Source organism: Limulus polyphemus, unplaced genomic scaffold (genome assembly GCF_000517525.1).
Source record: "Limulus polyphemus unplaced genomic scaffold, Limulus_polyphemus-2.1.2 Scaffold3385, whole genome shotgun sequence".
Classification (NCBI taxonomy): domain Eukaryota; kingdom Metazoa; phylum Arthropoda; class Merostomata; order Xiphosura; family Limulidae; genus Limulus; species Limulus polyphemus.
The window spans coordinates 62,213-76,294 of record NW_013668995.1 but is presented as its reverse complement, the minus strand read 5'-3'; the positions used below and the strand labels follow the sequence as shown (position 1 = coordinate 76,294).

Sequence of the window (14,082 nt, the reverse complement as noted above, 5' to 3'; positions counted from 1 at the left end):
TTGTATGTTCAGAATCTTAGACGTCCTCTCCATGGAATCATGCCCTCATCCAATGACAACTGTTGCTTTGATCTGTATAGTGTCCTGAATTTATTGAGGAAATAATCCAGTTCTGGTTGAATTTTGAAGAGCCTGCCTGAAGACTCATTTATTTTCTGATTATCACTGAATTGCCAAAATGTCCAAATTTGTTCAAATCTGTTGTGGCTCATTGTCATTGGGCTAATCAAAAGAGGATCTGTTGACCAATAATCTTGCCAGTTTTATTTCCTTGTCTGTCCCATTAGTAGAATAAGGCCTAGGAATTTCCTCATGTCTGTAGGTGTAACTTCAGACCATTGAAGTCCTTTAAATGACATTTTGTTTCTCTGCAGTTTGATTATAGTAGGTACACATTTCCTGACAAAACATTTCAAACTAGTCATCACCAAACATCAGACTTGTCACAGCAGCAATACTTTCAGGTTTGGATGGAGTTATAGTGGCCCTTGGATTTCCTTCATACATTTCCAAGTTTGGTGGAGTATCTATTTCTGACCAATTATCATTACCACAACAGGAACATTTGTAGAATCATCATTTTCTGATTCAAAATCAGTTGAGAGCACAACAACTTTACTTATCTTTGTAGGTCTAATAGCATCACTGAAGCTAGAGTCACTGTCAGAATGATCCACAAACACATCCACATCAGAATCTTCACCTTCAAATAGTTCAGTAATTATCTCATATTCACGCAACATGTTACATTTTCTGCGAGAAGTTATTTATAAGAATATTGGTATAGTAAGCAAAAATCAGAAAAATAATAACCGTATGGAACAAAATAAATCGTGTCCAACTCCTTTCGAACTCAATGTTTTAATAAATGGTATATAAAGATGCTCTACACGAAACATGAGTAAACTTGTGACTTGTCCGCAATGTGTTAAGTGATGCCATGCACCAGTTTTAAAATAACCATTTAAAAATTGTATTTTAAAATTAGCTCTTTCTGTTGGTTATAAACATGTATATCAAATAAATACATGTGGCTTATAAACCTCAAGTTTAAGTATAGAAGGTGGGCATGGGGAATGAGAGTATGTATTTCTTGTGTTCTTCTGAATTGAACCAAATGAATCTGAAACTTGGATGGGTAAATAGTGCTGTAGGAATACAATTCAGTCCAAATGTACACATACACTGTACGTGTGCTATTAATTCAAGTAATAAAGACAAAAAGTTAAGATCTGTGAATGCTTGTGCATCACATGGCAACACAACTACAGTTTAAGTATTTTTTTAAAAGTTTCTTTTAAAATAAAACGTAGATAATATAAAACTTTGAATTATACATGATAATGCTAATATCATTATAATACATTGATAGTAAAGTGGTTTAATTATATTTTGAATGTAGCTCAGTAAAACCTCGTTACTCGCACAGAAAGGAGTTTAAAGGGTGAGTGGTAGTCAAAGGGTTAATGTTTAGAAACTGAGTGTCCCCACAAAAAATTGGGAGTACTGATGAAGAAAAGGCCTAATCTTTGAAAGTGCTCAGTTATAGTTTTTGTTTCCACTTTTGTCTTTAGTTGAATTTTTTAACCAACACATATTCCTAAGATCATAAATAAAGTTCACAATAATGCTAGAACTAACACAGGTAATCATGCAATTTGTATTAAAGATGATAAACTTTTCACTGTAAGGTCATTTACTATGGAATACTAAGTATTACTGTAGCAAGTTTAGTTGGTATTAAAATAGTATATTTAACTTTGACTGAATTTTAGATTTTTATTTCTTTCAGTCTGACATGGCACTATAGATTAATCATGTTGTTAATTCCTAATGTAAAACATTAAAACAGCTACTCACAGTTCTTCAGAATTTTTAATTGAAATTTTTCATTTTAACACTAAACTTCTTTAATCTCATTTATTATTAAACAGTGAAACTGAACCTTCTACAAATCAAACAAACACAGAGAGACTAAAAAATTTATCAGTGGCAAAAACCTCAACTTTCAAAATGGAATCCCCGTTACATTTATTAGGGGTCATAGAATATTTTGACAATATTTTTTGTGAAGATAAATTTAACATTGTATTCAATATCATAAAAAAGGGATTTGTGTAGTCTGACATGATGCCATCATACACACTAATATCGCTTGTTGAAAATATCTTTTCATAGAAGAATATTTCAGCAAATACAATATCACACAAAAACATTAGGTAAAAAAGATAATCACCAGAAAATACCAAGAAACAATCTGGCTTCTGAATGTTATGAAAGTTTTTAAATTGTGTCTTCAAGTTGTTTCATTACTGTTGATTACCAAACTGGTGAAACAATGCTTTCTAATCTTTATAAGTAGAAACATAAGAAGGATGGATTTCATTAGATATTCTGATTGTCAGGTTGATTTTTAGTTTTCCTTTTGTCAGAAGTTAATATTAATTACAGTTGACAGTACTAACTTCCAACTCTTCGATTAATTATAACACAATACTAATGTATTCTCAACTGAAAAGCGTTAAAAGTCAGAAAATCTTTGTGAACAAACAGAAGGTGTAGAAACAAAGCAAACATCACTAACAGGAAATACTGAAATTTGACTGAGAGAAATAAATATGAGCATAGGAATGAGCATAAAAAATCCACAAATACGAGGTTTATAGTTCGCATGCCAAGATATATGACAGAAATGTAGGTGTGAATAATTTCAACATTATATTATTCATGAAAAGTTTGTGTAAAGAAATTCTTGAAATAGAGTCATATGTTTTTTATTAAATTTATAAGGTTTAGTGGTGAGTAACTCGAGTGACCCTTTGGACCAGAAACAGTTAAGCAAAATTATGTTATTGGTATAAAGAAATACCCTTTTTTTTCTGCATATACTATTGCAGCTAATTTTAGAGCAACTATTGGTACAATTTCGATGACGAGAAACCCACTTTGAGACTAATAATGCTTGGAGACGGCTTGAATGGGTAATAAAGAAAAACTTTAATATAAGTTTAACATAACAGCAAATGTACAACATTTCAACAAGGTCTTGTCATCATCAGGTAGAAGTAGTTTACACTGACACTGATGATGACAAAACGTTGTACATTTGTTGTTATGTTAAACTTATATTAAAGTTTTTGTTCATTACCAATTCAAGCCATCTCCAATTGGTACAATGGATAACAGGAGCAAATGCAGTTTGACTTATTTTTCATATGCAAATGTAATATGGCATTTATATACCTTGAATAGATCCCCCCTGAAAAAGATATGAAAAAGGTCTAATTTCTATGCATCCATAAGACCCAAGCATATTCACTTTTATATGTCCTGACCAAACATTTTAAGTATTTTATACACAAATTTACATGAATGGGCATGCTACACTCATTCTATTATATTGTTGCTGTTTAGATTTCTTTCTCTTTTTGTATTAATGAATTTTAGGCAGCAGCTGATGAAGAACTTCAATTAGAAATGTTATTATTTTGAGGTGTTTATGCTGATGACAGAATTAGGAAAATTCCAAAATGTCCATGTTTTTTTATCCTATCAACAACTTAATGATTTTAGATTTCTGTCAAACAAGTCTTGAGATTATCTTACACTAACAATATCATTCCAAGAATAGACACCTGTTTCCTTGCAGATACATAGTTCAAATGATCGATACTGCCCAGTGTTGTCAAGACAGCAATTTTCAGTTTACGAGTCACATTTGATATAGATAATTTTTTGTAAAACTGAGATAAATATAGTGGCTTATTGTCAATAAAAATGGGTGTGTGTGTGTGTTTGGGAGAAATGGGGGTAGACTGCCAAGGGCTTTTGCTTAAAGTTTAGTTATCAATGGATCACAACATTGTAAGCTAAATTATCATGCATTGTATTAGTTATACTTGTGTATAAAATTACTGTAAGCTAACCACCAATGTATTGTTTTAATTTTACTCATTCATATATCACAACACTTGAACTTACCATGCATTGCATGCTTCTCATTTGACATCAGAACAGATAATGACCAAAACGCATCCTGTAAACCAGTGAGAAAGAATTATTATTCATTAATGTGGAAAATTTGTCAAACTGTTTTATAAATCTGAATATCTATTTATAAATTAATTGCAGATAAAATGTGTGCAAACCAGAGTAGAAATAGTTCTGTGCCTAATATTAAAACCTATTAAAATGTTTCTTTGATGTAATTGTAATTTAAAAATATTTAAGCTTTATCACAATTTTACATCTGTATTTTCAAGATTACTACTAGTGATATAAAAATAATTCCAGCATTATGCAGAAGTGAAACATAAGTTTATAAATTTTAATTAAAATATATATACTGTGTTATAATCAAATATATGTTTTTAATTAAGTATGCCCACAACTGGTATTATGCCTATTCAAACATCACAGTTAATTTGGCAGAGCAATGACTTGACGGGGCATATGCATGCAGTTGTGTTTTGTTTTTCCAAAAAATTACAAACTGTGCATTGGAGTAAGTTTTGTCATATAAAAGGTACACTTTCATGTGCTAAGAAATGCATGTGCAAAATTTCTGTGTTCACTATTTAATATTTTGGTAGCTAAAGTTTAGACATATATATACAGAGGGAACAAAATGCAAGTTTCGAAGACAGCCAATACACATCATATGTTAAACATCAATATGATAAGTTCAATGTCACAGTTGAATAAAAATACTGAATATTGCACATACAAAAGATTGCAGTTGGACCAAAAAATGATACAATATTTTGAGGTTTTAAAAATTCTAATTAAAATGAAATCATGTTCCAGATATTATCTTTGTGTACAATATCATTTACACACATCTAACAAACACAGATGTATTAATTACACTACTTTGTTAACCCAAACATTAAAATGAAATATAATGCAAATGTGTTTTATTCATGTGATAATTTGATTAAAAAACATCTTTCCTTTCTATGTAGTAAACAAAAGTTTTATCTATATAATGCATTTTTACCAATGAACTTATAAATATTTTTATACAAATTTCCTTTTCTTTTTAATTACCTATTATTAATAGTAAATAACTCATAAGGTTATCACTACCTCCATTTAACACAAATAACTTCCATAGATTTTTTTACATTTGTGACCTTCATCTTACTTTCTACATATTGAATTTCACATATTTCTTTCCACATATAATTATTACAATTTATATGTATTTATGGTAAGACTGTGGTGAGTGGATATCAATCAGCTATGGTTAGTAGCCTATGTGATAATCTATGTCTACTTATTAATTACTAATGCATCTTGCTTATTTTATTTATTATTATTTTATATAACTCAATACTAATAATTAATTTTTTTTAATCTTATGTCTTGGTTCCTCATCTGTTCTGACTTAATGCTGTTTATATATCCTCTGTATATCAGAGACCCTTGATATAAAGGGATACGTACCCAAAACACTTAAGAAAGAATAAAATAAAGATATACATCAACAACAAGTAGGAAGATTACAGACATAAATTCATAGTCTCTATGTCAGAGGTTTTTCTGAAGACATACCCAGACTAAATAAAGAGTATATGCCACAACATAATATGATCAAAGTTAGTACAAACTAAACCAATTAAAGACCCACTGAACAGCACAAACACTATTTACAAAATCCCCTGTAAATTCCAGAAACAAAACCAACAAATGTTTGAATTTGGAATAGTTCATCATGACAGAGAGGAAGACCATAAAATAAATTGGAATGATTAATAGGATACGAATTACAGATAAGAGAAAGAATGATAATTAGGTAAAAGAATGTGATCAATATACCTATAAGTACAACTGATATCCAGAGCTTTATTATAGCCTTTCTTACTATGATTTGTTATGTATGAAAATTCAAGTTTGAATAAATATAAAGCTAGAACTAGTGAATTGAAACTACCTCCCATAGATATTTCTTGTACTTTCTGGAAAACATGGTGGCCAAATTACACAAATGTGTTGTCAATCCAATATTTGTTTAACGTGAACAAATGCTATTTTTTACGAGTAACATTCATGGAAACATCTGTTATAATTCAGAAGCATAATAAACATAAAAAAAACTCTTTAATGCCAGTACAACTGCAAGAAGGTCAGCATCTTGAAGAAGCCCATACATTAAAATAGAATAGTAAGAAAATAATCACATATGAACATAAAACAAAAAGTGGGATAAAAAGAAGCCTTGTATATCCAGCTAACTGATAACACACTTAGACATCCCATGATGGAAGTCAACAAAACCTGGAAACATTAAAATAGTAAGTTGATTCAAGTACTAATGGGGGAGACCACAGCTGAGCAGATAAAACAACAGAATTTCTATAGAAAATAACTAGGAACAAAACTCAGCCATTACCATCACACAAATAGTCTTTCTCAGGACTTCCCTGAAGATGGCAGCAAATTAGCAACCAAAACATTGGGAAAACTAATTACTAAATAAATAAAACTTTAGTTACTAATTAATAATTGTAATAATTAATATTTTCTTCCCTACCACATTTTTCAACCTTCTGTATCCACTGGTACTAAAAACTGTGGAATGTGTGTGATAGCAACATATTTATAAAAAACAAAAAGGAGATAAATAGTTCTACAAAAAAGTTATAATTCATGTTATGTTTTCAGTTTTCACTCACCTCCTCATTCATATACATTAATAAGAGTGCAGCAATCTGACTCATTCCCTGACAGTATCCTACTTCCTGAAACCATCACATAAACCACAGTCATTACTTAAGATCCATGTAAGAAAAAACACTACTTATTATATTCTGACTTGAATATTATTTTTTTATCTTTATAGATCAAGCAGGTGTCATACATATAGTAGTCCTTGACAGAGATGGACAGCAAAACATAATTTTTCTGTAAAGCTAAACCCTGCCTCAACTTTTAAAAATGTCACAGGTACTCTTGGAGTGAATAAAAATATATAAAAACTCATATGTTTAAAGATTATTAAAAATATTGTGACTTCTTTAAAACAGTTTTGAAACTGTTCTAAAAGAGCTAGTTTCAGTTAATATAAATTACAGAAAATAAATACTATATGCCAAAACGAAAACATTTATTTTAACTGCTTTATTTCCTTTTACACTTTCTTACTGTGCTATTCAATGAGCATCTGGTTAGTATAACACTGTTTAGAGAGTAACTTTTGGGACACAGATATACTTAGTGTTGAAAATCAAAGCACAATAATACTTACAGTATTATATATGGAGTAAGCTGTGAGAACTTGAAACAGAGCTTTCTGTCTTTAGAAACAAGAAAAAACAAGGTATAAACACACAAGCTGTAAAACATAATAAATAAAGACCAAAAGATTTGAATCACAATTAATTATCACAAAAAAGTGGTTCACACTAGGGTATCCCACAAATAGCACTGATTACTTCATTCTTCCCATTTCCTTTATTATATTTATCATTAAAAATCCAGTGACAGAATACATCTGCATTACTGCATATAATTTTTCATAGAACAAAGTTATATGTCATGTACATATACTGAGCATTAATTGCACTTTAAAAATTTATTCATGTACATTCTACATCCTTTGATGCCAGTTGAACAGCTTCCTCCACTGTGAATTGTGCTGTCTTATAGCCAAGATTACATACTATTGTGTGACATCACAATTTCTATTGTAACAAGCTACTGTGAAGTATAGTAAGGTCCATCATAAACCACACCGTAACAGATTTTCCACAAACCCTCCAATGAATGTAGATGACAACTTCTGGGATCACATTTAAGTAGACTAAAGAAAGAAAAACCCACTGAAATTGCAATGAGGAACTTAGATAATTACAATACAATGTTAATAATGCCTAACCAATTAGAAACTCACACTTCACATACTGACAAGCTAGAATACAAAATAAGAAACTCTCAACTTCTCAATTTACTGAGATATATATATATATATTTAGCAAACTAAAATTGTTGCTCTGATCAGTAATAAATTTTTCTTAATCTATTTATACCTTAGTTAGAAAGCCAGATAAGTTATAGTTTTTAATGTTCCATTCTAGTGTTCACCTTAATATTAGAGAATCAATAAGGCTTAGCGATTACATCTCTCAAGCACTTGAATGATGTCTCTAGAGAATCTGGAATCAATGTTATACTGTTTGTGTAGAAAAAATATACAGATAAGAACACTTACTTTCATTTCAGTTTTCATATTTAATTTGCCTAACCTCTAAAATCTTCTAGATGACTATCAAAAGTTTTTTTTTAAACTAACATTAAAAAAAAACAAAAAAACTTTTTATATTCATTTAGAAGATTCTAGAGGTTAGACAAATTAAATATGAAAACTTTGAAACGAAAGTAAGTGATTTTATTCCTACCATGAGATTTACCTTTCAGACAGACTGACTTAGTAAATTCTCAGGTGAATCTTTGGTAAAAACACTATTTAGTGATTTTTTGTGTATAATATACTTTCCACATATACTACAAGATTGCCAAATTTTGTGAAGATATGCATAGGAATTATAGTAATCTTTAATTCTCCAGTACAAGGTTGATACATTGGGCTGTCCACATAGAGTTAAGCTAGCAGTGCAAAACAGTTTCTATAAAGTATAATAATAAAAATTATGAAGTAATGATATTTAATGTATTAAATAGTATAACAAATACCAATAATGAAAGTAACAATAAATAAATAATATAGTATACCTTATTTAGGGGACACAGAAACAATAGCTATTGGCTTAAACAACCATTGTAGAAAAACATAACTTTAGCATAATATACCTGATTTTTATCTAATTCTCCCTAACATGTCATTTGACCAATGAAAATTCATTAAACCACTCCTACTGTCTCACATCAGAGGACATCTGACAGTTACTGTTTAAACTGTGTTGTGGTAATAACAGTATTTTTCCTATAATACAACCTAAAACTAATTTCTCTGAAGATACAAGAAAGAAATAAGAAAACAGAACTGCACCATCCTAAACATAGCAAGTGGAGTGGCTAACACAACCAGTCTTATTTTAACTAACCTCTAACACTTAACAAACACAGAGCTGGCTATGGGAAGTAATAAATAATGCTAAATCATCTGCAAAAGCTGAAAAGTAAACATGATAGGCTTTTAGAAAACTCACTTAGAAAGATACAACACCTATTAAACATCAAAAGAAAGTAAAATTTTGTTTTACATTTCTTTTTAACAATCTCACTACTTGAATATCCTTCTTTGGAAAGGGTTGTGATATTTCTCTCTAACCACAAGCCCATCTCTAATGGTAGTGCACTACCAAATGGTCAAGAAGTTGTTGTGAATGAAGTATAGAAGTGATAAATATTCACTCAAAATAGAGAAAATTCACACCTACAGCAACATGTCACTGCATTAACATTTACAAATTGTTCTTATTTAAGTGTCATAAACCTCTATTTCTTGTAAAACATAGCTGGATAAACAGAGAAAACTGTACATATATATGACAGGTTTGGGTAGATAGTAGATAGATAATTTATAATAAAGAAGCAATGGGTAGGCTAGTAAAGAATAGATAAAAAGACAAAGATAGATGAATAGAAAAGACACAGGCACACAAAAAAGAAAATTGGCAGATAAAGCAAATATGAGTAGTCAGATGTGAAATAGATGAGTAGACAGATTAGCAAGAAATTTATGGAGATGTCAAACAAATAAATACAGAAATAATTATATATGGATTTATACAGACAGGTATGAAGTACACTTACTTACTACCATAACGTTCCCGGAACATTATGTGATTTCTGTATGTACGATTGACATCCAAGTCTATTTGTCGAATATCCGGTGACCATTTTCTAGCACGTCGTTGCATTTCCTATAACACATACAAACAAACAAGTTTTATTATATGAACAATAATTTGAAAACAATTACTAATAACTTTATTAAAAGTATCAAGTTTTCTAAATTTTGAAAAATATATTTTTGAAACAAACTAAAAACTACCTAAGAATAGAAATAATGACACATTCAAATCTTCTCACTGTGTAGCTATTCGTTCAAACTAGCATACATAATAGTACTCAGTTCGATAGAATCATACAAAAACTATCAAGCATATGAATGAAATTACTGCATTATAGAACAAATGATAAAAAAAAACAAAGAGCTAGATGTTTCTTCACATTTTCTTACATCAGTAATCTGTTACTTATAGTACTTTAAAAAGTGCTCCATCCTTAACATGAACTTTTGCACCTTCTCTAAGTATCAATAAACAAATATTGCAGAACATACTATTAAGAATGACATTAACTCTTTCAGCATGGGCTCGGAACAGACCTCGTAACCATTTTGTACTTGTTATAGTTTTTATGCTATAACTTTTAAATTAGTAAGCGTACATTCACGAAATTTGGCAGATTATCAGTAAACATTACAAGGCTTTCATACGCAAAATATAAATTTTTTTTTATATCAAGTCTTAAGGTTTGTTAAGCAATGTTTTTCTCCTACCTTTTTTCTTTTCCCATGTTGCCTATCTAACATGCAAAATAATTTTCATTTTAAGATTAAAAATACTTTTGTGAATCAAAAATTTCAAATTTCACATGTGAAAACTTTATAACAATATATAATTATGTTACATAGTGAGTTTTATTTAGTTATAATTCACAAACTTATCAAAATAAATCAAACATATTTCAAAATGTCTAATGGTTATTGTGATGTATGAATGAAATGCCTGTCTGTTCAGATTTAGAGACTTATCAATTTTTATTAATGAAAGGTCAAACACTGTACAGTGGCAGTGAAAGGGTTAAGCTTCACTGTAAATTTCTTCCCTTTACAGTTTTATCCATATAATTTTATTTTTCAACAGAAATCTATAATAAGAAACAAATGTTATCAGACAAAGAAGTTGACACAAATTAGTTTTTTACCTGGTACTTTCCTTCCTGCTCCTGCTTCACACGGTGGATGTCTAAAAGTCTAGCCCACACTTCGCCCCTTACTGCATTTGGAATCCCTTTGTAAACTCTTCGTTTGAGCTTCGAGAAAGTGGAGTACTTTAGTTACTTTCTGACCAATGATATTGTACTGATAGAAATAAATATGGGAAAATAATTTTACACATCCTATTTTTACATATCAGACTATTTTCACGACTGAACTTATAATCCTATAAAGCTACCTTCTAAATATTCTTGTCACAGGAGCAATCACTATGACTAACAGAGGAAAGTGCAGTTTACATATCAAACTGCTGAAATACAACACGTTTTTTAAAACAGATTCATGTTCAAAGAACAACATACTTATAGATTATTATCAATACATTTACTTACATTCCAAACTTACCTTTCTGCTTCACACAGAGTTTATGAGAACAATTCCATCATGATAGTCATCAAATTCAACAACATAATATTTGAATGACAAATGACATTTCTTTAGTTATATTAACCAGTTAGCTTGAAATATAGAATAGCCACTTTCTTAAATTATCATATTACTTAATCATACAAAAAAATTGGTAAAACAATATAAGTGACACTGATGGTCAGAGTAGGCCGAGTACATTTTTAGAACCCGAAAATACAAGGGCTTACAAATATCTAGTATAACCTCTTTTATCTCTCATGCATTATTAGCAGAGCTGAGATAGACAACATATAGATTTAAAATTCAGCTCTTGGATGGAGAAACAGAGATTTGGTTTTGGGAAACTAGTCACATCATTAATTATTAACTTCAAGTCCAATTTTAAGTTATTTACTAAGAAAACCAAAAAACAGTACAAAAAGACCAGAATGATGTTAATGAAAACAAATAATACTGTTAAGGCTAATATGAGATTCAAAGAAATATTAAAATCAATCACATTTTCCTGTAATGTTAATGGAAAAAACTGAAAAAATAGGCAACTTCAAAACAGGTGCAAAAGTAAATTGCTATATAAACTTTTTTTGTTCTTTCACACTAAATACTGGTTATTTATCAATAAAACATAATTATGTATAAATATTCAGAATTTTTCTGTGACATGAAATGTTTCATAATTAAGACATGGTAAATAATAAGATTCTAGACTAGTTGCAGGTTTATGCACATAATATTAATTATCGCTTCAAATTAATAGTAATGATTTTACCTAAAAGCATTTTTTTTAGCTCACATTTCCATTACTTTAGCAAGTAATATGCCTATAAGCAGCACATCTTGTGGTTAAATCTTTTAAAAAGTTATGTAACACTATCTATATGTGCTCTGATTTGAATATCCATACATATTAGTGACTTTTTTTTATTAAAAAGATTAATATGTATTTTTTTTACTGTGTTGAAAAGAACATAATATAAGAGCTTACTTTGTCACGATTTGAGTACTTTTCCCATGACTTAAGCATCTTCATCCACTTGTTTAACCTTTCATTCTCCATTTCTCTGACCTGTAAATGCAATATAACTATAAACTGTTCTAATACAGGATCTATTCTCCTGTGGCATGCTTAAATCAGAAAATTTATTTCAAGAATACAAGCTTCCGCTCTGAAAATTAAATTGTAGTTTATTACAATGCTGAGTATTTCTTTTTAAATTTATTTAGGCAAAGTCAAAGCACCTGAAATGTATATACAAATGTCTCCTATGATGTCATGCAGATCTATACAACCTGATGTAAAATACTACAGCATAATTTCATACAGCTGATTAATAAGATGCTAAGACAATAAAAGTGGTGAAAAAAACAAAGACTTCTATTAAACCAAATATATCCCTTAGGAGATGGAAGTTTTGTAAACTACCTTTAGGTACTATTATCTGGTTTTTAAATACATCAACAATCAGCCAAGACATTTGTTAATTCATAAAGCTTAATCAAGAATTATTGGCCATGACTAAAACTCTTTAACTTTGAGAGAATCATGAGAGTGATTACATACTTATTACTTCTTTGAATATGAAGCTGAATGCACAGCACCCAGTACATAACCACCAAAGTAACCATGAGAATAGTCATACTATAACTTCTCAGGCTGTCAGTAAATATCACACGACTTTCGTACAAAAAATATCAGGTTTATTAAATTAAGTATTAAGGTATTTTAATTCAAGATTTGCTAGTGAATTTTTTTCTTTCAGAATGTTGACTATCCAACATGCAAAGTAACTATGATTTTAAGATTAAAAATACTTTTATCTGAAAATTGTCAATTTTTATTTGCATAATCTCCATAACCACCTAGATAACTGTCAAACTTTTTCCGGGAAAACTTTACATTTTATCTGTTATTTTCTCTACTTTAACTCCATATGGGGTTGGTTGATTTGACTGACCTTGCAACCATCATAAAGAATTAGGAAATAAATCAAAATCACCTCTTTTTTCATTCTAGAATGATTGCAAATTGTGATAGGAAACAACATATTTTTATTCTAAATAGTTTAAATCTTGTAACAATAAACACCTATTTATATTTATTAATTTTTTTTGTATTATTTACCTTTGAACTATATCCAACTAATTCTACCACCACACGAGTTGTAAGTCATGCAGCACATGAGAAGCTCACATAACTGTATTGAAAGCATACAAACGGATTTACAAAGTACAAATGTCTTACTCTTCTTAGTCTTAGTACTAGCATACCATTTTTTGTAAAATACAATCACATTTCGGTTACTGTAGGTTACGTGTGTGTGTGTATATACACAACTCCACTGAACAACTCAAAGTCTACTATAAAAACCAATTCTCCACTGCATACAAGACAGACGAACGGATTCTAAAGGATATCGTTTACAAAAATACCACACCAAAGAAACAGAACACAAAACTGCAACTCAACATCTACTACAAGTCTACCACAACGTCGGACTTTATCGTGAAAAACAGCCCTGCTAAAAAGACAACAGATCTACAGCAAGTGAACGTCATTTACGAGTACAAGTGTAATAAAGGAGACTGCGAGCTCCTGGCAAATGCCTCCTACATCGGAATGACTACCACAACCCTGTCATGACGCCTAACGATGCAACTACAAAATGGAGCCATCAAAGAACATT

The 14,082-nt window shown here is 30.0% G+C and overlaps 1 protein-coding gene and 1 long non-coding RNA gene across 5 annotated transcripts in view; one reads left to right on the top strand and one right to left on the bottom strand.

Annotated features, from left to right (window-relative positions):
* The window catches only part of LOC111088233, a 20,819-nt gene extending 13,835 nt beyond the window's left edge, over positions 1-6,984 (top strand). The window contains exon 3 of the long non-coding RNA XR_002612826.1: positions 6,845-6,984. This is a non-coding gene — a long non-coding RNA (uncharacterized LOC111088233). The remainder of the gene's footprint in view (positions 1-6,844) is intronic.
* Positions 1-14,082, bottom strand: part of LOC106469267 (USP6 N-terminal-like protein) — a 74,873-nt gene that overhangs the window by 10,511 nt on the left and 50,280 nt on the right. For 3 of the 4 annotated variants that reach the window (XM_022397737.1, XM_013929747.2, XM_013929751.2), the window contains 6 exons: positions 12,384-12,464; positions 10,957-11,064; positions 9,778-9,887; positions 7,250-7,298; positions 6,678-6,743; positions 3,982-4,036 (listed from right to left, as the gene is read on the bottom strand). In XM_022397737.1, coding sequence (XP_022253445.1) covers positions 3,982-4,036; positions 6,678-6,743; positions 7,250-7,298; positions 9,778-9,887; positions 10,957-11,064; positions 12,384-12,464 — 469 coding nt within the window. The remainder of the gene's footprint in view (positions 1-3,981; positions 4,037-6,677; positions 6,744-7,249; positions 7,299-9,777; positions 9,888-10,956; positions 11,065-12,383; positions 12,465-14,082) is intronic. The other variant, XM_022397738.1, reaches the window with a different exon arrangement.